Raw genomic sequence first — 25,013 nt, 5'->3', positions numbered from 1 at the left:
TTTAAGCCAGATGCAGCAGAGCTGATAGGTGCAGTGTCACCGTACAGAACAATGACACAAAACATTCACAGAAACGAAACAGAGTTTTGAAGGCAAATGAAAAAGTAATATTCTGCGATGGCTGATTGAAACGGCTGAATACAGCCTGACTGGGATGCCTTCCCCAAAACGGGGAAAATATTCTACGTAAAAGGACACTTTGGAGTCAACCTGACTCCATTTACATGTCAAATTTTGTATCCATTAGCCCGGATTCAGTTTGGGTTTATGTGAAGTGCTTGTGGCCCCTGCTGCACAAACATTGAAGCACTGACCGTTTACTCTCCAGAAATACTGAACACCTCAGTCTAATCTCACCGTCATGCAGTAGGATGACTGCAGCTGGAAGCATGACAACTTGAGTTTTCTTCTTATAAAACCTGTCTGCAAATACAAGGAAGTTATGCGACTTTCATCAATGATCTTACTCTTTGCAGTATAAATGTTGTTCTACCTGTATTTAATTCAAAATTGTGGCCAAATATAAGGCAGATACTCTTGCTTAGTCTGCGATTCCATTTCTTACTAAACATTTACTGACTGAAAACATGTCAGCTAATTAGTTATTTAGGTGTGTTACACTTTAATGGTTTAAACATAAATTAAAGTAAAACAAAGAAACTCAAATTCAACCAGTTTTTGCAACCAGTTGAAATACTACACACACTTATTTTACTTCAGTTTGATCAACAGTAGGAAAAAAAGAAAATAAATAAGAAAATAAATAAGAGGTCACTTAAAATACATGTGAAATTGTAGGTATTTATTTCATCCCCAAATCCTTACCAATATTGTCCTTGTGAATTTGCTTTGCAAATACAAAGCCATATGCATCCTGTGTGTAAACAAAGGCCAGAAGCTACAGACAAAGTATTCATGTTGTTTTGTTGCCACAATGTGGATCCGATGGATGTGAAACAGGAGCTCCATATCCAAGTTTGTGTTGGGGCAGCTGTCCATTTAACTGCTCAGCTTTCATCTGCCTCCAGGTTAATGTTGTTACCAAACTTTGCGTAGAGGTGGATCTTCAGATCACCCAACACTTGCTGTATCGCTGACACTCGTTCCTCAAAGCCTTTGACCTCCTGTTCCAGTGCTTCCTGTTGACAGAAGATGCACACTCTAGTTAAATGACAAGCAAAACAAACTCCACACAGAATGCACGCAACGTCAGACATGTTTATTTGTGTCATCAAAATCTATTTTACAGGATAAAATGAGTACAACCCTACAAGTACAAATGTATTCTACATTATAAATCAGTGGATATGATGAGTAAGCACTTTGAGCCAGTGCATTTATGTGTGATGCAGCAGCAATAACAACATTTTACACATGCCCAGCAGGAGTGAAACTTTAAATACATGTTGCAGAGGAGCTGCTCAGTCAGTACTGACGGTTCAGGAGGCTGTACATAAAATACAGATTTCCACAGGGTGCTTTGTGCAACATGTTCTGCCTCCTGTGTGCTTTGAGACCGGCACTCGCACACAAAGATTGTTCTATGAAATGCATCTGTCAACATGCAACCCTGGAGAAGGTCCAGACCTGGTTGTACAAACAGCTTCCAGTGTTCATGTGTTAAAACTGATGATTAAAGTGGCTTTTAATCTTGAACAGTTCAACTTTTTTTCTGAAAGATGCATCAATGAAGCTCTAGGGCACCCCCTCGTGGAGATGATCAACTGGCTTAACAACGCCCCTCTGACACCAAGACCTGGGCTGCCTGCTTTTCGGCCCTGATCAACTACTTTGCAAGCGTTTGAACTCGCCTGATAAACTATGAATTTCTCTTACATACACTTAAAGATGCCAGCTTGATATCCAACAAAATTCTAATCTGATACCCTGCCGAAGGTTTAATCAAAAGGTTGATACCACTAACTGTTGTAAGTGAAAGGTTGCCTGAAGCTCATAACGCTCTGTAGAGCACAGCAACATTTTTTTCTTAGCCAGTGTGAAGAATGGGTTACTTTTAAGCATTGGCTGTCTTTTAAAGCCTCGCTGATAGAAAGTGATTTAGTACCAGTTAAAAAGTTTTGATCTCTATGCCATTTCACATTAAATATTGTATTGAAGAAATCTAGACCCAGAGTGTACTTTCCCAGAACAGAAGGTTGGTCGTTTATAGGTTTGAGACAGAAGTGATATACCCGAGAAGCAACAAAACAAGAAAAGCCTGAACTAAGTCAGCAACTATGAATATAGTCATCTAGAACCTTTACAGAGGATTACTCTAAACCTTCTGGAACTTGTTCGATTTGTCCCGTAGCACTGACTTCAAGCACACCAGCAGGTGGTGCAAAAACTCTTTTGAGAAGACAGAACTGAAGCATGCCGTCAGCAGAGAACAGAATGTATTAGGGCTGAGCTTGACCGAGGAGCTTGAACCATGAAGCAAACTAATGCATGACTGCTGTGGGAATGTGTTAAAATAGCTCAGGGAGACACTGCAGCAAGCTTCCCTGAAAAAACTCACTGTCAGGATGGTCAGTCTGAAGAGCTGTGCCAAAGGATCTGAGGTCTGATACACTGAACTTGGCGTTGACTTGTGTTGCCATGATGGTGTTTTTTTCATTTCCTAATAATACAACATGTCAATAAAACTTAGTCTCTTCCTTTTAGTGGGTACTATATGGTGTGTGTCCAATTCTCCTCCATTAATAAGATATGGTCCGAGTGAGCGAAGACAAAGTATCGGCTATTCTAGAAGTATCCCAAAGCATATTTTCTATGTCATTTGTAACAACTAAAGCTGCTGATACTCCCCTTCACTTTAGGAACTGTATTCTATTCTATTGTGGCAAAGAGGGATTTTAAAAGAAATCAAACGGAGCAAGCATCAAAGTGTTTGTAACAAGGGCTAGTTAATCATCCTCATATATATTTTAGCAATAAGATAAATGGAAGCGGTGCGGCAGTTAACTGGAAGGTTTCTTCTGTCAACATATTTCCCAACATTTAAAAGAGAACCAATGGGAAAAGAGGAGTGTGCCTTTAGCAGCATACTTGCAGTAAATTAATATAGGTGTCAGCATATTCTGAATCACTAACAACAACAAAAGAGCTAACAAAGATCCTCCTGTTATGTGTAGTGAGCAACAGGATCATTTTTTTTGGTTCCTTCTGTTTGGAGCATGAAAGGCCATCCTGTGGGGGTGTTACAGCTATCCTGCCTGCTCTCCACAGTGATTCCATAACTTTGGTTTTGGTCTCGCTGTCGAGCATACGGATCACTCTGCCATAAGAACATCTTTCAGATGCGACATTCGTATCTTTGCCCTGAAGAGCCCAACATATCTTAGTGTTTCCATCTGCTAGCTAATCAAACAGAAATCAGTTGCTTATTTTGGACATGTTTCCATTGATTGAGTTTGCTTGTTTCTGTCACAGCATCTGGCGACACTGGCCCCAGCAGCAGAGTGGATAAGGTGAAGCTGGACTATTGATAGGATACTGGTTGTATGTCGCTTGAGCAATCCTATACCAGAACGAATTTATGCAAAAATAAGTCAATTATATTCACAGAACCTTTTTTTCCCCCCTCAAAATTTCACTTCGTTAAGTAAATAGCTTTCTAAATATTTGTATTCAGTACAACTTAAAAAAAATTAAGTTCTACAGTTTTGGTTTAAACAAAAGAAAGCATACTTGTAATATGAGATGTAAATAATAATAAAAGCTGGTCTTACACCAATGCTTTCAAGTGTGAGGAGTAAGAAGAAGTACTGAGTGACTGTAATACACTTACCTTGGCAGCCTCTAGCATCTCTTGTGTTTCTTCTTGGGAGTGGCTGACAAAGACGCCACCAATTTGATAAGGGATTAGTAGAGAGTCGTCGTCCAACATCATTAAGTCATCACTGGCATCCTGTAAGTTCTGCAGAGTTTTCTACATGGAGAAAATGAGGGCCTTTAACAAGTTAGCAGCAGTAATCCAGCAACTGTGTAGCCTGTGAGGCCAAATGTTACTGTGACACAACTGGGTTTCATGGTTGTCTTTTCACAGGCAGTAAAAAGTGTGTGAGATCGGTTTACCACATGAGAAAAGGAGGACTAAAGGACAAACTAAGTCAAAACAAAAGTTGATTAAAAACTCCAACCTAACCAGACTGATTTAAAATGTTGAGAACATTGAGCCATAGTGATTATTAATACTGCATGACTGATTCAACTCATTTTAGGTACAGATTAGCAGAGCTGTGAAGATGAGAAAATAGCATCTATAACAACTGCAATGGTGTTTGTGTTATAACCAAGTCTGACACATGACGGTTAAACGCATACAGCCAGAATAAGATTTATTAACCTTTATTAAGTTTTAATGGCACCTTCTTTCAAACTGCTATCCTTAAGCAGAAATGAAAACGGTAACATTTTTAAGGACAGTGACTTCAGCTCTGAGTCTGTAATCGACATAGATTGAATTAACTTCTAGTTTCGAAAACGTAATTCACAACACTGGGAACTGTAGCCTTGCTACTACTTACTCTCTTTGATTCTATTTCATTTTTCAGCTCCGTCATCCGACTCGTATTCCTGGCGAATTTATTGATCTTCTGCTGGTCTTCAAAAGTCACAGTCACGTCTTCAACTGCCTGCAAAAAAAAAGAGGTTAGCCGGTACAAAGGAAAAAAAATCGAGCTTGAACTAAATCTACATAATTTGATCCACATTTGCTTGTAAAGCATATGTTCCACAGCACCTGCAGCGCGGTCCTGTTGGCTCTCACAGCCTTGTTTAGCTAGTATCATCATGATTATTAACAGTTAAAGAATTGTGGGTCTGGTTCGTGTGCTAGCTTGCTAGCTCACATTTAGCTGTTACCAACGACATGAGGTGAACGAGGATGTGACAATGATTTAAAATATCACCGGCACGAGGAACTGTGGCGTCCAAACACACCTCTGCTGATTTTAATTGCAACTCTGACCAATGCAGCTCAGGAGTGCCAATGCAAGGAAAACGGAATGTATCTTGAAAACATTACTTACCACAGGTCCCTTCATGGTAGCTGCTGCCATCTTGACTTCTACTGTAGACAAACGGCGGCGCTCAGCAGAGAAATACTGCGACACTGCCACCTAGCAGGGCAGGTCCAGTTTTATTATAGGAACAGGATCCAGCTGTCGATGAACAAACACGTGACCCTAACCCTTTCTGTCCTTTCGTCATTGCTTTTATAAATGTTAACATTAGGCTATTCTTTGGTGACCAAAAAAATCCGTTTTCGCCGTGGATAGGGAGTCACTTTATTGTAGAAGGAATGTTGCTTTATTAAGACCAGTATTATCAAACCATATTCTGGTTAGAAATAACTTCCATCCAGCCAACCATTTTCTACACCATTTTCGGGGGGCTGGAGCCTATCCCAGCAGTCATCGGGCGAGAGGTGGGGTACACCCATGACAGGTCTAGAAATAACTTATCTTGTCTAAATTCAATCTTTACATTTTAAAACGTCTGTTCTGGACTACTCTACACTGTCTTCAGCCAACATTTTTCTCTTCGTGACTGAAGCTCTACCTTTGTCTATCTATTAGATTTTATACATCTGTTTGATTATATTTTAAGCATTCTATCCTCTCCACACGTGAAACAACCAAAAGTTATCATACCCAGCATCTGAATTCTAACTAGATTCTCACTGCATTTGCATTTACCACTCTGTATCAGATTAATAGTCCGATAAGAATAGAATCAGCTTTATTCAAATACCATAACCTGATCAGACTGATCCAGTCAGGTCAAATATGAACACATTTTAATCAGACTGAGACAGGTGGTAATCCATCAGGGGGAAAAAAACACTTAATCTGAATGTCTATTTCTGGATATAATATATACTCAATGTTCTTTCTGCAGCAAAACAAAACTGATCTGCAATGAATGCAGTTTTTTGTTGAAGGAATTGGGAAAGCCAAGGTTTACAGCAATCTATATTTATTTATTTATTTTAACTGGTACATCCCATATGGTCATTGTCTCCCATCACTCTTTGCCTGGGACTTCATCCAGTCCCAGGTCCTGATCTACTCCTGGAATACAGACTGAGTGATATGAACTATATAAAATGCTGTGAGACATGTAAACACAAGGTATATCATATCCCTTTATTACATGTTTGTGTAAGCATTTATGCCTGAGTCTCTAATTTGAATTATTTTAGTCAGATTGAAGAGATTTTTGTCCATGTGAAGATATGAAAAACCTCTATCTGTAAATCTTCCCTGATTGCCTCTATAGACTGTAATCCTAAATAAACTGCAGTAGGGTCAAAACACACCAGTCCAACCCCTAGAAACCACCAACCTCTGCCACCATATCAGTTTTGTAAACCAATCATTTGTTTGTAATTCTGATCCCTGAGTGAGATCCTACTTCTGCAGGATCACTTGGACTTTTGATAAATCAATAATTATTCATAAACTTATACATAATTCTGGTGATTTATCTTTTATCTTCCATCAAAAACTTTGTTTCTAACTGTTTTATCATGCAGCTTTATATATAATATAATAAAAATTCACTATTTCTATCCGCTGTCAATGTAAGTTTTCCGAATGATCATTTTTTGTGTCTCTTTTACTTGTAGCATCAGGATGGATACCCTGAGGGTGATGGTAAAAGCTGGAGTTAAAACATTAATTTAATCAATCCATGCCGTCTCATGATCTTGTAGCTGGTTTCAAGAAAACAAGAATGTGGTTGCAAAAATTGGCCTTTAAATGACAGCACTTGCCAAACTTTCACCAGTTCCACCCTAAGCAATAATTACGCCAGATTGGCTGAACATTATCATTACCTATCACATAAAAATGGGCAGACACAAGTAGATACAATATCAACCGGAACTGTAGCTCTGTGCATATTTGGATAGCAAACAGTACTGCACCTAAGGTCAAATATTTACCGAATACATCTGTGAAGTATGAGTGCTATTAATCTAATTTTTCTTTGACTGAAGCACCGCAACAAACTGTTACACAGTGTAACTTGTCTTAAAATCAATGGACTAGTTATAACAATTGTCCCTCCAATAAAATTAGTAGGCTGTTATGCATTGGTTCCCCATGAAGACTTTGCTTGAAGTCCCTCAGCTGCAGCCTGTGGATAAAATCGTAAATGCACAGACCAAACAAGGGAATCCAACTCCCACCTCAGTGAGCAGGCTATAGGCTACAATTGGAACATTGTGTTCATAGATTCCAAGTCTTGTCAAAGAAAATTAAACAAATAATACACTTTTTTAACTTTCCTTTTAAAATAATCTTAATTTGAATTTAAACTATCTGGTAAAATGCATTTATATGTGTTGGTTGTCTTGCAAAAAAAGAGTTTGATTCTTACACGTTAAAGGGAATAAAGCAATGGGATTATCAAGGAAGATTTATTCACGAAAACAACAGCAAAGTAAAAAGTTTGTTTTTGATCCTTGAACAGGTCTTAGACATTCATCATGTTTTGACAAGCCCAAGTTGAATTCATTAAAGGTAGATGGCTCACTGTCTGTCTGCAATAATATAACAGCTCCTTTACAAGACAAAATCTTTGGTTTTTATGAACTAACATCAAAACAATACAAAAAATACGTCATGGTGTGTGTTCATTTGACTAAGAATAATTCAATTCAATTCAGTTTTATTTATATAGCGCTAAATTACAACAATTGTTATCTCAAGGCACTTAAATAATATAGTCAAGCCAATTGGAATTCAATTAATTGTAATCATAATCCAATTAATTAATTTAAAAATAATCCAAATCATTCATATAGAGCCAATTCAAAAACAATATCCTAGCTAAGGAAACCAACAGATTGCACCGAAACTCTTCGTCTTCAGTCCAATCTCCCGTCCTGAGCCTGAGGGACTGTGGAAAGGAACGACTCCCTTTAACAGGAAGAAACCTCTGGCAGAACCAGAACCAGGAAGGTTGTCCAGTGTTGTATGCAATGAAACTATAGTGCTGTCAACAAGAGAGTCAAGTTCTACTGGAGTAAAATTTAGGTAGCCGTCCTCTGTCATATCAGCACATGGCAGTGAAGAAAAGGATGATGAAATCAACTCTTTAAATCTGGTTACAGCATTCTCTGATAGATACCTTCTATATGTAGAATTATTCTCAGAAGCCGTGTAGTCAAGTAATGTAAATTCAAAAGTTATTAAAAAATGGTCAGACAAGAGAGGGTTATGAGGAAAGGGAATTCTTATACTAAGAATACCAACTCAAAATCTAAATGTGAAATAAATAACAACCTAAATATTAAAATCCTTCAAATATTGTCCTCAAATCAAATTAAGAGGTTCAAGCATCAGGAGTTTAAATGAAAATACAATTGTTTTTATTTTGTCAGAATAGTGGCGTGCCAGCGTGCCAACCCAATATCCTTCACACACATCCTGTTAGCCTTTGTTACCTTTGTCAACTAAACATGCAGCACCACTTTTCACTGAGCTACTGCCTAGAGAGTAACCTCATCATGATTATGTTCTGTTTTTCTGATGATTCAAAAATATATTATTTATGATATGAGCTAATTACATTCTTTTACTCAAGAGCATCAAAACTGTGGGGTGGATAGTTTGTCTTTTACTGGAGGAAATCCAATTGATTGCTTAGAAACAGTCACACCCATTTTACAGCACACATAACAGCCTGTGAGTAGTGTCTTCCATTGACAGTCAAGAAAGAGGAGAGCATCTATTTCTCCAACCGACATCATACATTTTGTCAGAGGATATCACTTACTCAAGCTGCAGGGGTGTAACAAGGTAAGATATTTAAATGAAGTTAGGACTAAAGTAAAATGTGCACAGATATGCAAAATATCACAATCATGGGGTAACACTGACACAATTAAGATTTTGTAGCTTATATTTGCTTGTCAGCGCAACAAAACAAAAAAATAATTTTGTTTGGTTTTTTGGATGCGTTTCAGAGGTGGAAGCTGCAACCGCCCACAGGGAATATGGGAAACGAGCAATCCACTAATGAGGAACTTACCCAGGTGAAACCATACAGAGTACACAGACCTGTAACACTCTGTTGTATTTAAAACTTTACCAATCCCTTGCCTGCTTTTCAAAATGCAAACTGTGTTGTCTATGTGCATTGGAAACCTGCATTTATCTCTTTGTTTTGCTTATGGACTGCAGAGCTCACAGAGATGTATACTTTCATGTTTTCCTTTTTAGAATGGGAACATTTCTAAGCATGGAAATGGATCAGTGAATGGCTTCTCTACAAACATCACATCTAACAGTCTGGAGATCGATAGTGAGTGACTTTTTATTGTCTTCTTGTTAAAAAAATTAGTAAATGATAAAGATGACTTTAAATGCTAAAATGTGATGTGTAAATATAGAAACAATATCATATCATTACAGAATGAGCAAACTAATGCTCGGAAATATGGATTCCACCTCCACTAAGCAAAACAATAAGTTTGACATAAGGTTATTTTTTTATTTTTAGTGTCCTTTGTTGTGTTTTATTGTCCCACTTTATGGGAAAATAAAGATTCTCATAATACTCTGTAAATATAGTGACTCCCTACTGGACTCTGTCTCAAGTCTCCTAATGTCAACTATAGGCGTAGTCTTAAACAATAACAAGGAGTGACTATTTGACCTGTCATGGTGTGGTTTGTGTCACTGAAGTCATAGTAATACTCTGCAATTCCCACTGGCACTTGAGTTTGTTTAATAGCTGTCATGTTGACTGTAGAGATAAAGACTACACTTTCTTGCACCAACAAGCCCATGTTTGCTTCATGGGCGGCTGTGGCTCATTGGTTAGAGTGGGTTGTCTGGAACTGGAAGGTAGGTGGTTTGATTCCCACTCTCGTGAAACTGACAGCTGGAGGGGTGTCAATCCACCTCCTTCTCAAGGCTTGAGCAAGGCACCATACCCCCGTGCTGCCCACTGCTCCAGTGTATGGCATCTGTCTCTATGAGTGTGTGTCAACAGGTGCCAACCTGGATGGGTTAAAAGCAGAGAATACATTTTGTGTATATGCATGACAATAAATCTGATCTTAATATTAAAGAATTAGACAAGTAAAAATTGATTAAATGTTGCATACAGGTAGCAAATATACTTTTGGTATTTTAATTAATAATAGAAAGCAGATTCAGGACTTTATTAAAAGACACCCATTATGCTTCTTTCTTCACAAGTTGACAGAATTTCTTTAGTTCTTAATGAAATGTCTGTTTCAACGACATGCTTTGGTTAAAATATCACAGAGATACAGTACAACAGCTTCTTTTTCAGCCTCATCTTTACACCTCTGTTCATAGAGCCAGTTTTTGGAGATGAATTGGAGATGAATCCCCTCTCTTCTGCGAGGTGTGCTTCTTCAAATGCACTAATTAAGCAAGATATACTATATAAGAGAGCAAACAGAACCTTAGAGCTCAGACTAGCACACACAGTAAACAAAGCCTACACTACCACACACCAAAATGACAAAAAAACACTTCTAAACACTTGTATTCTCAAGTACTTACTTTCCATTTGTCTTCAGTTCTATTGCAGACAGTTGGTACTGATGCTTCTTTAACGCACAATCTTGCCACGACTCACACATGGAACTGGCCCAGGTTATCAAAAAAAACAAGTAATGGATGAGTCAAAATGAGTGTTATCTCTTGTCTATATGAGCAGCTTTTACCAGACGGGTTATAGTGCTCCATTTCTGATGCTGTATTCAGTTACAAATGGAAAAAGAGTTCATAGCTCCGATTTCCTACTTTGGAGGTACAAAAAATGCAGAATGATGTGAACTTGTTGGTGGAAATAAAGATGGTATAGCTGTATAATTCTATTCTTAGATGTTACTGACAGTACAGTACCCTGCAAATCTGAATGTTTCCCTAAATTACACATTTTCACAACAAAGCGGCCTAAAAAAAGACACCCAAATATGTGCTCTCAACCACACAGAAAGGGATTTTTTTTCATGATATGCCCCCTTAAAGTAAAAATTTTGATCACATATATGTTTGTTTGCAGTGAAGACCGACAACCCAGTCCATCAGAATGGCGAGCCCATACCTTTAAACCTTGCAACAGAATCAAGTGATTGTGTGGTAGTCGAATCAGACACTCAGTCTGTCAGTGTTCAAGTTATTTCAGAAATCCCTGACACCAACAACAAGACGGAAGAGGTCAAGACAAGCAAAGAGGAAAAGGATAATCGTTTCAGCAAACTGTTCAAAAAGAAAGATCATAAACCTGATGGTGAGAGAGTTCAAGAAAAAGAAAAGAAAACCTCAAATGAAGATCAAGTGGATAAAAGTAATTTTTCCACTGATCCACAGCAGGTGAGAGCACAATATTTTTCTCAATATTTTAAGGTCATGCAGTGTATCTGGTAATATGTTTTAATTGTTTTTATCATTAACCACACCCATGAAGAGACCTTATTTATTATTTCCCAAGGCTACTTTGTAATATACCATACAACTTGTTGGTCAAAGATGACAATAAGTACAAAACATATGAGTGAGCCACACATATTCTTTTTTTGATAAGCGTTGGAACTGTCATTAGTTTTGAGTCAAAGTACAAAATGTGAATTTAACAGCAGCTGAAAATGATCTCTGGCAAATGCCTTTATCCTTACTGTGTCTGCAGCACTTAAAAGTACACATACAGGATCAAGGCATTTGCCAGAGATCATTTTCAGCTGCTGTTAAATTCACATTTTGTGCTTTGACTCAAACTAATGACAGTTCCAACGCTAAGGATAAAGGATCATGTTGCTGGTTTTGATCATATCATGGGATTTGTTGAAAATAAGAAAACCTCACCTTGTTGGTACAACCAAATTGAGGTTATCCACACAGTCGTCATATGTACCCTGGAAACAAACACTATCTGTATTTTGTCTAAACATTAATATTGATTTTCATAATAGAGAATTAAACAGATGATGATTACGCTGCCAGCATGGGTAACAAGAGGGACACCCACATCATGAAACTGAAATATGAACAAAGACAGAAAATGTGCAGATATTTCAGAGGAAACTAAGGATGACAGAAACCAAAATACAGAGGGACCACTGGAAGAAGTACCCATGGACACCACTAAAGCCTCACTGAAGGAATCAGATGTGGGGAGTTTTAAAGGAACTTTCAATGATGAAGCTTCAGATAGCGAGCCAGCTGAGATCACCATCGAGGAAGTGGTTGTCATGAGGAACAGTGTGTATGACAATGTAGTGATTACAGAGGAGCTGGTAGATTTTTCTCACAGGTTTAGTCCTCAGGAAACTGAGCCTAGAAATGGCCTCAGAACCAGAGCCATCCAGTTACGTCTCAGAAAATGAGAAGATTGCCCCTGAATATAAGACACAGTGGAGGTCACATTCAACCTTCTAAAAATAGTGTTCAACTGTGCTGAAGCAGTTTTTGCTTCTGGCTCTGAAACCTCTGACTACACTGCTGTAATCACATCAGAGTTAGGAGCCGATGAAGTAATTACTGTGGACAAAAGTGAGGGAGTTGGATGTGCTATCTGATGCAGTAGTGATTGAAATAGCTGGACCTGCATCTAATGCTGTCACTCCTGAGACAGATGGAGCAAATGACATTACCTCCCATAATGAGGAGCCAGTTACGAAGGTGACAGAAACAATGTCCGAACTTGTCCGTGAGGAGCCGTGTCTTATACCTGCAAACTCAGACATGCCTGAAAAAGAACTTACAGTCCCATTGGAGGCTGAAATTATTTTCAAGGTGGAAAGTGCCCACGAGGATGTCACTGTTAATGTCAATGCTACGGACATGGATGTACTGGAAAGAAGTCAGCTACAAAAACTCATCCTACTGACAGTGAATGAGCAGCCAAAAAACTGAGAAAGCTGCCTAAAGGCAGAAATTCTCATTTTTGATGGTCTTTTTGAGCTCCTAAACTTTGAGGGACTGCTTCAAGATGCTTTCAGTTTTCCTGTTGGTGAAGTCAAGCCTGAGTCTGTTCCAGAACTCATAGTCACAGATGAGATTGCTGAGGTTGAGGAATATGCCATAGCTGAGGTGGGACCACAAACAGCTGATGACTCAAAGTCCAGGCATACCTGGAGCTGTGCTGCAGCGGTGGGCGGTGATGACTTCATTCTAGTAGACGAGTGTGTAGAAAGCCCTCTATAAGCCCCCTGATAGTCGGCAATAACAACAACATTGCAGCTATGAACTAACAGTGCAATAGTACGCGTTCATTCATTAATTCGTCTTAAAGTATTGGTGAAATAAAGACAGATAATGCCTTATTTAGAGTATGAGTAGAGTATTTAGAGTACTGAGGATGACCCCTCCCCTCTGAGGCTTTTTTGAAGATGCTGATAAAGAGACAAATATTTTATTTGTGACTAAAGTGAAAGTGTTGCAATCAAGCAGCTTTACTGGTTCCAGCCATGTTGTTTCTAAGGAGCCTGCAGAGGACAGTGGCAAACAACGAGCAACTGGAAATCCAGTCATAATCTTCCAGACAACTAATGATGACATTACAGGAAAGAAATACATGAAACACATAGTTCTATTGATGCTGTCGAGGAGAACTGTGAAGACTCAGAAATTGCCACTTGAGATGACTGTGTTCAGGAGGTTCTTGAGGTCAAAGTGGATAAAATCATTAGTCAAATTAGTCAACTATGCAACTTTGTGCCTTCAAGGGGATAACACCAGAAATCATTAAGAAAGGGAAAATTAACAATGAATCAATTGCAAACTGTTATTCAATCACAAAAATAGCAGAAGACAACCCGTCACAAATTCAAGTACGGAAGCCTTACTTGTTAGGATATACTCAGCATGTACATCAGTTGCCCTAGAATCAGTATATATACTGGCTTAGAAACATCCTCGCTGTGTTAAAAGTCTTTCTGTTGCCGCTAATGTGTCTTTAAAAGAAAAATTAGCAACATATTATTGGAATTAATTTTTTTATTTACCTCAGTAGAATAATCATGTCATCATTTATTGAACTGTGATTTTAGTGTATGTATGCTGTGTCATGATAAATGCAATTACACCATAAAAGGACTCGTCTTTCATAGCAGTGGGCAGAGTCACTGTTTGCATAAATCATCAAAACAAAGCTTAAGGAAACATTTCCAATAAAATGAAGGAAGAAAACTCAGAAACTGTGAGCTTTAAGATTCTTTTTGTTCTTCTTTATACTTTTGTTAAGAATGTTTTTGGATTATATTGTGTTAAGTGACAAAGAAGCCCTCATTTAAGTTACAATACGAAGTCCGGCAAAAAATGATAAATATTGATACCTTGAACAAAGTTTGAAGAGAATACGTTAAAAAAATATCTTAAAATCTATCCAGATATCTTAAAGACACTAACTATAAAGACTTGGCAAGGTAGTTAACTTTCCTGGCATTTCTCAGGGCATAACTCTCACACATTGTTGAATATCAATGAGTGAGGGGTGGGACACGCACATTAATAAAGGGGTGATTGTTGACAATGCCCCGAGTAGGCAGAGGCATGGTTGGAATTGTGCTCCCATCTCAATGCTGCGATTAAGACACTCACTGCTTATATATCAGTGCTGCTGCTCTAACATAATTCTCAAAAGCTAATTATTCATGCTGGTGCATAGGAGACAGCTAACCTAAAGCAAGACTCAGAACCAGTGACGGAGCCAGAGAGTGTAACTCTAGACTCCAGTCCAGACTGCAACAAAGTTTCTGCAACTGACAACGGAAACGGTCAGCCTGTGGAAAGCCAAGAGGACGGTATCCCAGAAGAGAATCCAGTTATGAACTTCTTCAAAACACTAGTAAGTGACACCATTTAAGAAATTAGGGCACGCTTCAAAACTGTTGATGTTTCTGATTGTTTGTGTTGTAGAATTAGAAAGTTTAGAAAAAATTAAATAAAGAAGTGCAGTCACATAACGTGAAAAAAAAATTCTAGAAGAAACCGATGCTGAAACTATAGAAAGAATATTAATGTGTGTTCTAATGATCATGCAGTTCTTCACTGAGGCTGACGTGTTTGGATTTTTCTTTTGTAAAGTAGAAACCAGAGCTAATTCAACACTGAGCAAGGCATAAGACTTGATTTGATTTGTGCATTTGTCAGCCATTTTATTCAATGTAGGGAAATGTTTGACTGTATATGGCAGTAAACTAAGGTAAACATATTGAAATCTGCCACGATGACAGTGACAGTGGAAAACCTACAACAAGCAGCTATTGTATTTCCTCTTCATCATGATGGCTTTTGGATTCATGCCGTTTTAAAGAGTTACCATTGCCCCAGCCCCATGCTAATCAAGTCTTTGAACATGCGGGAATGTGGTGGCCTATTGTTCATCCCATAGTGTGAGCTCACAAGGAAGGCCTGTGCGGTTGGAAGTTGAGATTTGTGAAGATAGAGCGAGGGCAGGCCTACGCCATCTCCAGAGCACAATGGCCAGCACAATGACAGCGCATGTACTGTATGTGCTCTGTCAGGGACCTCAGTGTGCACTCTGTCTGCCTCAGTTAGCCTCCCAGAAAGGCCTATGTCTGATTCATGAAAGGCTTCTGTTTTACAGAAATAATTATTTTTCTGTTCTTGTTACATCAGCTACATCCTCTGACTCTGAAATCTTTATTGTGCAGTCATAGCGGCATATAAATCAGCATCAAGCTGCATGATTTAGCACATGGGTATTCTTTTATATGTGTTGTCATTATGACAGTTCCCTTTTATTCTGTCCTTTCACAGGTGACTACCACCAAAACATCCAAAAAGGAAACAGCTGCTCCTGAAGCCACAAAAGATCAGGTGAACAGATGTTCAATGTTGAATTCATGATTACTTTTGCATTATCACACTATATTTCTATTGCCAAAGTAATAGTGATGGCCATAATATAAAAGGCTAATTAGCACTTAGAGGGCATACACATAAGCTTTTTGCTGACTTTGTTTGCTTCAGATTAATTGTGCATCTCTAACTGCTTCCTTTTTCCGTTGCAAAATAGTCCCTGAAGGATACTCAACCTACAGCACCCACTACAGTGAGCATATAGCCTATAAAAGTGTTTTGATATGCCAAACACATCTCGTGGTTCACATGATATTCATATGGCTGGGTTCAATGCAGATCCAGATAATACATTTTATTAGTTAATTTCTAAAATAACAAATTAAAAAAAAATCTTTCTTTAATGTAATTGATATTTACCCTCTTTCTTTAATAGGTTGCACAAATTTCTGAACCGCCTGCAGCTCCCAAAGGAATGCCTGCTCCACCACCTCCTCCTCCAGAGCCACCGAAAATGGAAATTAAAGGAGAACCTACTGCTAAACCTGTAAAGCCAGCCTCAAAAGAAGATACAAAAGCTGCTGCAAAGGAACCTGAAACCTCAAAAGGAAAATCAGCTAAAGATACTCTTAGCAGATTCTTCCGCCCAAAGGTAATTAAAACACCAATAACTCCAGATGGCAAATAACTAAATAACTATTTCATGGACATTTTTACAGCATTTCCCAAAACATTTTGGATTATAACATAATGTGAAACATGAGAATTTGAGGTACTGTTAGGAGTCAAGACACCCAAAGGCAAGGGTGCCACAGCAAGTGGAGCCAATGCCAAGCCTGCCACAGTGGTACAGTAGATTATTATACTCTCAGACTGACCATGGCTCATGCGGATACTAACAGAACAGAAGCTGATGTGCTTGGAGGTGGCAGAAACTTGTCAACTGCTGTTTCATAACTAGGACAGCAGTTGTGTAAGGTAGTAGTTTTCTCATTCTGTTAATGGAGAAGCAGGTTTTTCAGAACTCGTTTCTCAAATCGTTCTAATTTTTTCTACCATAATTCATAATTTAATTGAGTATTGTTTGATTAAAAATGTAAATTACATTTAGTGCAATCTGGTTACTTTTAATGTCTGTGTGAAAGGTATGGAGTCAGATAAATGAGTTTTGCTTTGTATCAAGTGTGTAAGACTTGGGAAACAGCTAAACTGGCTAAATCACATACTCCAACCAGCACCCCTGCAGCTCTCTGCTAAACTCTTCTTATATGTGGTTTCTTGTTTATCATCTTAATTCATCTTGCTATCAAGCTTCTTTGGTAGTCACTAGATGTGGTACACCACACGTGATTTCAGTTCTTGTTTGGGTTAAAAAAGCTAAATGCAATATTCTAATTGCTGAGCTTTAGGTGTCAAACATGGTACATGAACATATGACCACAAATGCTAAAGGTACAATGAGTTGTTACAGTCTACAGTGCATTCGCTAAATTTATTAAAAAGTACAGTTGCATTCAAGTATTTGCATAACACAAAAGAACAATAAAAAGTGGTCTTAGTTTAGTTTCAGTTATACTTAAATAGGGCTCTCAAGTTTTGATTGTAGGCAAGAGTGAGATCATGCTAATTGCTTCTACAATGACCTAGCTTAATGTTGTCAAGTTTACATTGTCTTTTGTTACTTTTTCTGTGAGCCTTGCAGGGGCTGTATATAACAACTGCTGTGTTTTCTTTTTTCTTTTTCTCTTGTACACAAACAAGAAAAGAAAAGTTACACATTTCTCCAAAGACAGTATTTGTCACTGTGGTCACTGAAATGCTTTAATTAGCTTAAGCAGTAGTCTATTTCAGTTAATGTTTGCCAATGGTATCCAAATTCTGTAGACAATGTTTTGGTGCATTACAGATATTGTTAAGTGTTGAGCCTTGCTTTAGTTTCGTACTCACACACAGACGTAACAGTGTACAATAATTTCCTCTGGCTCGTCTAAGGCATCTTAACTATTCCTTTAACCAGTTCATGTAAGTCAGCACGCACTGCAATGCTAACACTTCAATACTTTCATAATTACAAACTGGCATGTGTTTTATACAGGAGGTGACATTTTTCTTTTCTGGCCAGTCAGATTTTAATAAAAGTAAGACTTCTTTCACTGTCCCACTGACAATCTAGGAGGCATCACAGGCAGCTATAGAAGTAGAGGTACAGTTGTAGAAATACAGGTAATTCGGAATGTCTGTTTAATCTTTGAAGGTGTTTTCGGTAGATGGAATGTTCATGTATGCTGGTGTGAAAGTGAAAGTGCATGCTGAGCAGAATTAGTCATAGAGTGAAAGCAAACCTTACAATGTTGTCTGCATAACATGACGGCTTGTCACAGTATTTTACTTAAAATTAATCTGCATGTGCTCAGAATATAAAAGCAGTTTCACTCTGCAGGAGACACCAGTGGAGGTGCAACAGCCTGTTGTAGAAGTGCAGGTAAATTAAAAGAAAGTCTTGGGGTTTTCTCCTTTATAAGGAGTGGAAAGTCATTTCCATCTTCACATCATTGGGGCTACATGGCTATCTTTACATGCTCTTCTTTTGCATCTGCTCAGACTGATAATAAGGTTGAACATCTGAAGACAGCAGTGGAGGTGCCACAACGTGTAGTGCAGGTAAATGAGCAAGAAGTGCTCAGGAATATTTATTCTTTATTTTCTTCTCTCTGCAGGAACATTTGAAATTATGTTGCTTTTTATGTGCAATATGTTTAATTTGTACCATAGATAACCCTGTTTCCAAACAAGTGATGATACCATTTCAATAATTTGTTAAATAATTAAACACTATTCACCACAAAGCAGGTGCGATAAACATGCAACTTCTGTTTCCATCATTCAAAGAACTGAGAGTGGGATAGCGGTTCACTTTTTAGAATGACAACCAACCTGAGTGTACAGCTAAAGAACCACTCAAGTAGTTTAAGGAGAGACATTAAAGTCTTAGAATGGCTTGGTCAAAGCCCAGACCTTGGCTTATGGAATGATGGGGGTGCCACAACACACAAATAAATGTATAAAATAGTGAAAGAATAAAGGAGGTAATATAAAGAGGAATTAATCAAATAATGTGGAAACAAGAAAATGCTCTAATACGTTCGGATGTTAAACTGGCCGACATAAAGTCATAATTATTAAATAAGATATGTGACATAGGAGGCCAAATTGTTGAGCATACACAATTTTACATGTCAAATAACATTTAATTTTCAAAGCTTACAAGGTGTAAGGTTGGTGATGTAACACAGTGGTAAACATGCCACTGTCCCATTTTTCTGAAACAAGTTGCTCGAATCAAACTGAAAATGAGAGTACAACATATTATTTGGAGAAAAAGGTTTCAGTTGCAGCTGTCCACTGTCTTATGTTGTTTTTGTACTATTTTTAAATAAAGCATCCCCACTGTTATGAAAACAGGGTAGTTTAATAGTGAATTCATTTTGGATTTGATTTCTTTTTAACACAAAAAAGAAGAAAAAAAAGCATAACTCTCCTTATCCTGCAGATTATGGAGGATGCACCACAGCCAGGGGTAGAAGCTGAGGTAAATAAGTGTGGTTCAGCATTTTGGGAAAAATCCATATCTTGTTAAAATAATCATTTTAAGAGAAATGTGAGAAAACATTTTTTTAATGTAAGGTGAGAAGACTGATTCCATGGAGCCAAAGCAAAGAAATGGTTGGCATAGCAAAGCCAATATTACATTATATAATGTAAAACTTTTTCAAACTTTTATATTAGACATAATGACATTTTACTTGTCCAGATTTTGTTAAATCGGACAAAGCTAGGCTGTTTATCAGTTAGCTGAACAGTTTGCTACATTCAGCTAACTGTCCTCGTGCAGCAGTTCCATATTTGATTGACGGTTGAAACATCTTTCGTTCTGAATTTCCCAAAATGGAGAACTGTCTAACTATTTCTTTAAAGGTGGAAAAATCATAGAATCTTCTGTCAAGATTGGCACTTTACTTTTTCAGTGTTCTTTTCCATCCTTTTCACAGATAACTTCCATTTCTGATGTTGTGAATAATGGTGTGAGGTTATCTGTTCCTATGCTTCTATATTCTGATTTGGAGATTTTTCCTATTTACCTCCTCTTTCATGTCACAGGTGGCAGCTCCTGCTCTTGATAACTGTGCCTTTGATTTTGTAAAAGATATTTCATGAGTTGTGTTTTCCTCTGTGCTTTTTTGATAAAAGAAAGTGGATCCTTCAAAAACTGGCACTCTGGAAGCAGCTGCAAAGCCAGAACCACCACCAGCTGTTCAAGAAGAAAAGAGAGCAGCCTCAAAATCATCCTTCCTTTCTCTCTTCAAACCCAAAGTAAGGATCTATTCACTTAAGACTTTTTTAAGCCCTTAAAACATCTGAAAATCTCTAGGTATGCATTGTGATTTAAATACTTGACAAGAAGTAACAGATTAATGTGAATTTGAGGTACTGTTAGATCACATGACCACAAAAGTCCAAGCAGCCTCCACAAGTGGAGTTCGGCTCCTAAGGAAAACTACTGGACTGGTAAATATAGAAAAATGACCTCCCGTGAATAGATGCATCATTAACCAGAGTAATGTCATTAATTACATCTGGGCTTAAAAAGTGCTCTAAACAAGATATTTATCGAAGTATCTCTCTCTGTTTGCTATTGTGTTTGAAAGTGATAACAACACATCAGAGCATCAATGATCATCTCTCATAATGTTGTAATCACTAAGACAAACTGTATCCTAACAGCAAGTGTACATATTAATGTCACTTCAAGTTACCATATTCCATATAGGCTTAAATATACCCACTCTAAGTATCCATAACAGTCACTGGATCCACAGCTGACAAAGTACTGACACAATTAAATTTTTCATAATGTATTACATCTTTTCTAGGCTGCTGAGCCCAAGAAGACAACTCCAACCCCACCTGCAGCAGCAGAGGCAGCTCAAGCAGTTAAAGCCAAGGAGGACCCCAAAGCAGCAGCCAAGTCTTCAGAGGCAGTTGTAGATAACAAGCCAGTACCAGCGGCCTCCCAAGCAGGAGATGATGCCGCCAATGTGCCCAGAAAACTGGAGAAGAGGAACTCCATTCAGTTGTTCTTTAAAAATCTGGTGAGCAGAGCACCACTTTTCCCCAGAGACAACCAATTACAACTTTGAAATAGAAATATTACACATACAAAATATGCACAACACCCTTTTAATTCCCTCACATGATTATCTGGACATCTTTTGAATGACCCCACACATTGCAATCTATTTTTTTGTTACCTCCACTAGATGGCAGCAGCAACTTACTATACTATCTAAGATGTATGCCCTGCTCAGCTAAAAACCAAACAGGTTGACATGCCACGTCATGTTATAGAACTGGAATTCTTATACACAGTTGTGGTTTGACTTACAGTCAACAAACTTCACTTTGCCTTTGGTCTGACCTAATTCAGAAGACACGCTCAAAGCAATGCAGTTTTAGTAACTTATACCAAAAAAAAGAAAAGGGATAATTCCCTCTGGTTAATAATTGTTGTACAGTAGGTTTGCATTTGTTAAGGGAAAAAAAAACAACAAAAAAAAACATTCACCTTTTTCTCCCTCTAAATTGCAGGGTCAAAAACGTCACTCAACAGATGCCGGGGTCCAGACAGAACCAGCGACTGTTGCTCCAGCAGCAGAGAAAGCCAAATAAAATCCTTAAGACTCCCTGTACAGAACCTCCCACCCCCAACCACCCCCCCACCCCCACCCCACCCCCGAGCTCTTACTCAGCCTTTATCTTTGTCTCTGTCATCGTCATCAACCCCCTTAATTACTTTAACTACTTTTTTTAGACATTACAATATGAAGAGGTATTGAGAGGACAAAGGAAAGTGAACAAAGAGAGTGGTAAGCAGGTAGCTGAACTAGAGAGGATCGGGCGTGGCCAAAGACCGACTTAATGGCAACCTTGTTGAGATATATATTTTTTTGATCACATAATTGTCCTGATAAGTATAGCAACGTGAGTGTGAAACCTTTTCTACAGACCTTTAGGCATAACTTGACTTCTCCCTTTTTAACAATCTAACATACTGGGCTTATGCAATATTATATAGTGCTGTGCTTTGCTTTTAGTAAATAATCTGTCTTAAAAAATGAAAAATGCAATATAGGTTCTATTTTTACAGTTCATACCAAGACATTCATGCAACAGTTGTTATGCAGAAGCTGATGTGAAATTAAACTGAAACAGGTACTTAAACATACATAAAAAAATTCAAATTGACAGCCCCAGAGAGAGCTGATGTAAGGACTGTTTATATAGCACATTGCACTTACACTTGTTTTAACTCCATGTTCACTATATATAGATTAAAGCACAGTCAAATGTACCACAGCAATTATGTAATAGGCCATCTAGGAAATCACAATCTTTACTCTTCTTTGGGCAATTGATTGTAAATTTTAATGTTAACAAATCTAGATGAGATGAAAAAAATGTGCCAATGTGTCCTTGTGGTATGTTTTGCAGTAGTTGTAAAATCACAACCGATTAGCTTTTAATTCAATCACAGCAGCACTTTTTGTGAATAAATTAATTTAGTCTTTTGGTGTAAGTCATTTGTGTTTGGCCTATGTGCAGTTATTATGCTTATGTTTGCTTATATGTATTCCTGTATGTGTAACCTCAGCTATGTTTAAGACAATAAATATGTTCACTGTTTGTATGTTTTGTCTGTTCTACATCAGCATCAACTATAACAGCATTGAGCTTTATGAAAAGTTACGAGGTGTTTCCAAAAATTCTGTTATTGTGACTCAGCAGGTTAGGCAAAATGATTCAAGATGACGTTCTTGCTCCACTAACATCCCTGAGCCTTTGAATGCAGAAGAACATGTGAGCTTGTAAGGAGTGGCATGTGAGTCACGCTGAACCATGTTGGATGTAGAGACTAATAGCCACAGTCATTTGAAAAAGAATTTACACCCTCTTTCAGTTTTAGAGACACAATGAAAATGAGATGGTTCTAAGTGTGAATAACTCTATAAAAGCAGAAGTTTTAGCAGTTTGATGTTCTGGAACATTCAGGTATGTATTGACACAATGCTGTTGAGGAAAGACATTAGCAATGTTCTTAGAGAAGCAATTGTTGCTACCTGTCAAGCTGGGAACGGTTATAAGGGCACAATTTGTTTTTGCCCGGGACCACATGTCAAAGACAATGAACCCTATGTTGCAGACACCTGCCTACCAATGCATCCATCAGTGAATGAATGTGTATAGAATAAAGAATAAAGTATGAGTGAGTGAATGTGACATGTAATATTAATGCACTTCGAGTGGTCAACTAGACTAGAAAAACATTATACAAGTACAGTACAGTATAATGCAATGCTTAATGAAACATCTTAGAGTTACATCAGAGTCTAAAAGCCTCATGTTAAAATTCACGACATTATGGCTTGAGTAGGATTACCAGCAAAAAGCCTCAACCCTCTAAAAAGAACAGCTTCAGTTTATAAAGTTGCATCTTAACACAAGACTTTAGCAACAATATCTTTAGGACAGACATGCCAAAAGTCGAGATATTTGGTAGCAACCAGATACAGCACAAAAGCCTGATATGAACTCTCAAGCACAAAGGTGGAGGTGATGATTTGGGCTTGTTTGGGAGTTGAAGGACCTGAGCACCTTGAAGAGTCAAGTTGAAAATGAACACCTTTGTGAAGCAAAATGTGTGGCCATCTATCCAATAGCTGTGCTAGGCAAAAGTTGGGTCTTACAAAGATGTGCATGATCTTAAACACTGCAACAAATCTACAACAAATCTTGATATGTCAAACCTTGGAAATAAAAGCAGTTGCAATTTCCTTTTCTATTATGTAATGGTATTGCTGACAGAAAATTCAAAGTAATATGATACATGTGGGTGTGGTGGGGGGAGAAACCAGTCAAAAAGACAGCCATATAGATAGCTGAAGGACAACTTAAAACTAATATCTATCATTTGGAATCAGTCAATGTAAAACAAGACTTAAGGAAGTGGATGTTATAGGTAAAGAAAAAAACCTCAGATCTACATCTATGTACTTCATATAACTAATACCCGGTCAGGAATGTTTTGGATAGAAATGGCAGAGGCCCACTATTTGCCAACAATTAAGTGATGAGTCACAGTCCCTCAAGACATAACTCATGCTGCTCTTTCGTTATCATGGAAGCACTGCTTTCTTGGATTGCTGTTTATAATAGGTAATCATTTCAAATTGAGCATTAAAGTAATTACCATGGCACTGGAGAAGAAAATGTGAGGTACTGCGTGCACTGTTTCAGACATGTGCTCTATTGTAGTTCCCTTCCCCTGAGGATTATTTCAATTAAGATGCAGTGTGGAATCTTGCCAAGAGTTTCACTGACATGTGAAAAATTCATCAAAGTAGCACAGATGAAAGTAGCAGATAAAGAAGCTTTTTTTTGCATTTGTTAAAAATAAAAATAAAAACTAAACGGGCATGATTGTGGATAAAGTATTTTTTCCCCTCTTCACTTCCTTGTGCAGCTATTATTAGATATATTTCTTCTATGCATTTAATGCTTTAGCACAGATGACAGTGCATGACCCTTCAAGTAGTGCTTGAAATTAAGAGCTTGAAAAGGGAGGACTTTTCTATTCAATGATAAAGATTAAATCTCCAAAGAGCTGCCTTATCCTGATCGTACAATCACACACAAACAATCAAAGAAACTGACAGGCTTATTGATACAGAGTCAGTTATAAATATGACTGTACACACTGCAGCAGATCTGCCTGGAAACCATGTTGCTGCGTTTCATCCTGGGACAAGACATGAAACTGTGTGAATGCACTGTGCTTAGAGGGGGTGAAATGAGGGAACAGTGGACAGGGAGGCCAAACAGGAGATTTGCTGTCAGCACTAATGTGCATCACGGCCATGCTCACTAGTAAAAAGTCTGCCCAACTTGGAAACGCGAGGGTAGGCCGACAAGAAGATAGTCATCAATGATTATGATCTGATTCACAAACAGTGATCTGGCCTTTCAAAGACTCAGTGGCGTTACATGCTTGCCATCGTATCGAATTGATGGCTAAATTACAATAAGATTAAGTCATTCGGTTCATGTAGACACCTTAATCTGACAAGAAATCGAATCGGA

At 38.0% G+C, this 25,013-nt stretch overlaps 2 protein-coding genes across 3 annotated transcripts; one reads left to right on the top strand and one right to left on the bottom strand.

Moving 5' to 3' along the window:
• Window positions 1-783: 783 nt before the first annotated feature.
• On the bottom strand, window positions 784-5,123 carry pfdn4 (prefoldin subunit 4). Its single transcript, XM_072367097.1, has 4 exons — window positions 5,034-5,123; window positions 4,530-4,637; window positions 3,791-3,931; window positions 784-1,139 (listed from the first exon to the last, which is right to left on the bottom strand). The coding sequence occupies exons 1-4, from the start codon at window positions 5,061-5,063 to the stop codon at window positions 1,008-1,010; spliced, it is 411 nt and encodes a 136-aa protein (XP_072223198.1). The 5' UTR covers window positions 5,064-5,123; the 3' UTR covers window positions 784-1,007.
• A 3,394-nt stretch (window positions 5,124-8,517) lies between these two features.
• Window positions 8,518-22,559, top strand: bcas1 (brain enriched myelin associated protein 1). 2 transcript variants are annotated; one of them, XM_072367095.1, is made up of 16 exons: window positions 8,518-8,813; window positions 8,981-9,049; window positions 9,237-9,318; window positions 11,059-11,369; window positions 14,662-14,841; window positions 15,777-15,836; window positions 16,036-16,071; window positions 16,255-16,470; window positions 18,259-18,300; window positions 18,420-18,494; window positions 19,378-19,407; window positions 20,067-20,189; window positions 20,304-20,384; window positions 20,750-20,968; window positions 21,465-21,562; window positions 21,617-22,559. In XM_072367095.1, the coding sequence occupies exons 2-15, from the start codon at window positions 9,011-9,013 to the stop codon at window positions 21,543-21,545; spliced, it is 1,575 nt and encodes a 524-aa protein (XP_072223196.1). In that variant the 5' UTR covers window positions 8,518-8,813; window positions 8,981-9,010; the 3' UTR covers window positions 21,546-21,562; window positions 21,617-22,559. The 2 variants fall into 2 exon arrangements, with proteins under 2 accessions (XP_072223196.1, XP_072223197.1); XM_072367096.1 differs by lacking the exon at window positions 20,304-20,384 and having other exon boundaries at window positions 8,522-8,813; window positions 21,465-22,559.
• Window positions 22,560-25,013: the final 2,454 nt, after the last annotated feature.

The sequence above is a fragment of the Leuresthes tenuis genome, unplaced genomic scaffold (assembly GCF_036924035.1).
Source record: "Leuresthes tenuis unplaced genomic scaffold, fLeuTen1.0.hap1 SCAF_16, whole genome shotgun sequence".
Classification (NCBI taxonomy): domain Eukaryota; kingdom Metazoa; phylum Chordata; class Actinopteri; order Atheriniformes; family Atherinopsidae; genus Leuresthes; species Leuresthes tenuis.
This window is presented reverse-complemented; position numbering and strand designations above follow the sequence as displayed.